Here is a 2342-nt window from a genome sequence, read left to right on the forward strand (position 1 = left end):
CCCCTTGAGCTAGCGAGCTCCACGCCGCCCACCACACCGCACAAGCCGGCCAGCGCCTCCAGAGAACATGCCAGGGAGCCGCGGCCGCCGGGAGCCATGACGCCGGCGCCACGCGGGGCCGCGACCAGGCCTGGGCAGAGGCCACACTTCTACCCAAGAACCTGCTCACCTCTCGGGGCGACGGAGCGAAGCCCTGCACTGAAGCGATGTACCGCTCCACCTCGGCCTTACTACGCCTCATCGCGTCGCGGACCCGGCTCCCGGGGCGCGAGAAGCGAGCGCTGAGGCCCACAACAGTCGCCGTCTCCAGGAGCCAAGCGCCTGAAAGCCCGTGACGCAGCGCCGTCGCCGGCAGAGGAGCAGGCCGCCCGCATGCGTGTTGCGTCAGCACTCTGCGCCACGCAGACAACGGCGGCGCTCTGGCCGCGCATAACCCTTCTGCGTCCTGGCCTTGGGCTCTGCGCGCGGTCCTGCTGTCAGGTCAGGTCTCGGCTGTCAGCCGTCAGCAGTGGCCGACGTGGAAAGAAGTGTTCATCGCCACGCAGGGGCCAAGGACTAGCAACTAGATCAATGAGATGTTTTTACCTGGTGGGTTCTCAAAAGTTTTTACACAAATTATCCTTTTTCTTTTTGTTCAATTAGAATTCACACTCATTAGTGTCAGGTGTACAACATACTGGTTATAGGGGTTTTGTTCTGTTTTTTAAAAATTTCACAAAAAAAGTCATTTGTTCTTAATTATAATTACGCGATGCTGTGGAAGTAAGCATTCAGGGCAATTTGGTGAACGTGTACAAATTTGAAACCTTTCTGGAGGCGATTGGTTAAATATGTTGGACGCATGTGAATATGAAACATACACTTTTTTAAAAACATGAGAAAAGTAAAAGTACATTGTTTAAGGAAAGACACAAATACATTGTTTTTGGAGGATTATAATTATACATGCATATATTTGTACATATATATATATGAATGCCCCCATTTGTATTTCAATAGCAAAATAGGATATACCAAAATGTTAACAGTAATCACTCAAAATGTTGAGTCATCTGTATTTTCCAAATCTTCAAAAATGTTTACTCTTGGAATTTGAATTTTAAGATCTTAGTTTAAAACAAATTTTATAAAATCAATGGTGAAGACATTTTTAGGTTTAAAAAGATCACATTTGTATACAGTGGGGTATTTTCTGGGACAATAGGAAACAAATGAATTTTTTGGAAATTTTTAACTGCAAGTTTAGGATGTTATGGCTATGAGTAATTTTTATCCTTTTTGATTTTCCCATATTTTCCAAATTTTCTACAATGAGCAAGTATTGCATTTATAAAGAGGAAAAATACATTTTGTTTCGTTTTCTTTCAATCATATTGGATGTGAATAAGAAAAGGAAATGATTCTGAGGTTTCTAGTGTGACTGACATACATTAACAAAAATAACATGTAAAGAGAATCTGGTTTGGGATAGAAATCCTATTTTAGGTAGTTGATTTATTTCACTTGATTTATTTCATTTATATATCCAAGCAGAGATGCCTACTAGGTAGATGACATAGGAGGACCAAGATATGTGATAGATTTGTAAGTCATAAACCTCAGGTGATAGCTGAAACTATGTTTGCTTGGAAAGACACATTTATTTACATTTAATTCTCCCAACCACGAAATGGGAGGATGAGTTTGTCCTGGGCTTTAGAAATAGACTTTCTTCTCCATTATGATATCCGTTTGAGCCTTCATCTCTTCCCAACATAGATTAGTTCCATCCAAACCTCTTCTCACAAGTAATTACCGTTCCCCCAAAGAACTTAGCAGTAGGATGAATTTTACTCTAAAGACTCCATCGCTTATACAAATGCATTGCAAACTCAATTCAAATAACTTGAAGCCACAGAAATATTTAGCTTGTGATAATTTTTTTATGAACAGCAGTTTTACCCGATTAATCTGAGTCCTCAACTTTGAATTAATTGAATTTGTAGACGTCCAACACTGCTGCTGATCAAACTCGAGTTATTTTCATCTCAGATTCCTTTATGCTCTGTTACTGATTATCATCCATTGCAGACAGTCTTTCATATGTCATGTGATTCTTTTATCTTCAGAGTTATTCATGCTGTCATTTCTCCCACCATTTTCTCAGCACTCCCAATTCGTATGATTCTATAGTAATCCTAAACTACTGCTTTGTAGGTAGCACTTTGAATATTCTCATGACTTTTGAACTTAGTAGACATGATGAGGTTAAAAATGTTCATAAAGAAGTTCAGAAACGAGAAACCACATTGCCACTGACATCTTTTGTTCTTGTGCATTTTTACGTGGTTTTCATTTTAAAA

The 2342-nt window shown here is 40.9% G+C and overlaps 1 protein-coding gene across 1 annotated transcript in view; it reads right to left on the minus strand.

Annotated features, from left to right (window-relative positions):
- The window catches only part of LOC102896535 (E3 SUMO-protein ligase RanBP2), a 54847-nt gene extending 54486 nt beyond the window's left edge, over positions 1-361 (minus strand). Inside the window, 1 exon segment of the mRNA XM_025048493.1 lies at positions 170-361. Coding sequence (XP_024904261.1) covers positions 170-241 — 72 coding nt within the window. The 5' untranslated portion in view covers positions 242-361.
- Positions 362-2342: the final 1981 nt, after the last annotated feature.

Source organism: Pteropus alecto, unplaced genomic scaffold (genome assembly GCF_000325575.1).
Source record: "Pteropus alecto unplaced genomic scaffold, ASM32557v1 scaffold55, whole genome shotgun sequence".
Taxonomy (NCBI): Eukaryota; Metazoa; Chordata; class Mammalia; order Chiroptera; family Pteropodidae; genus Pteropus; species Pteropus alecto.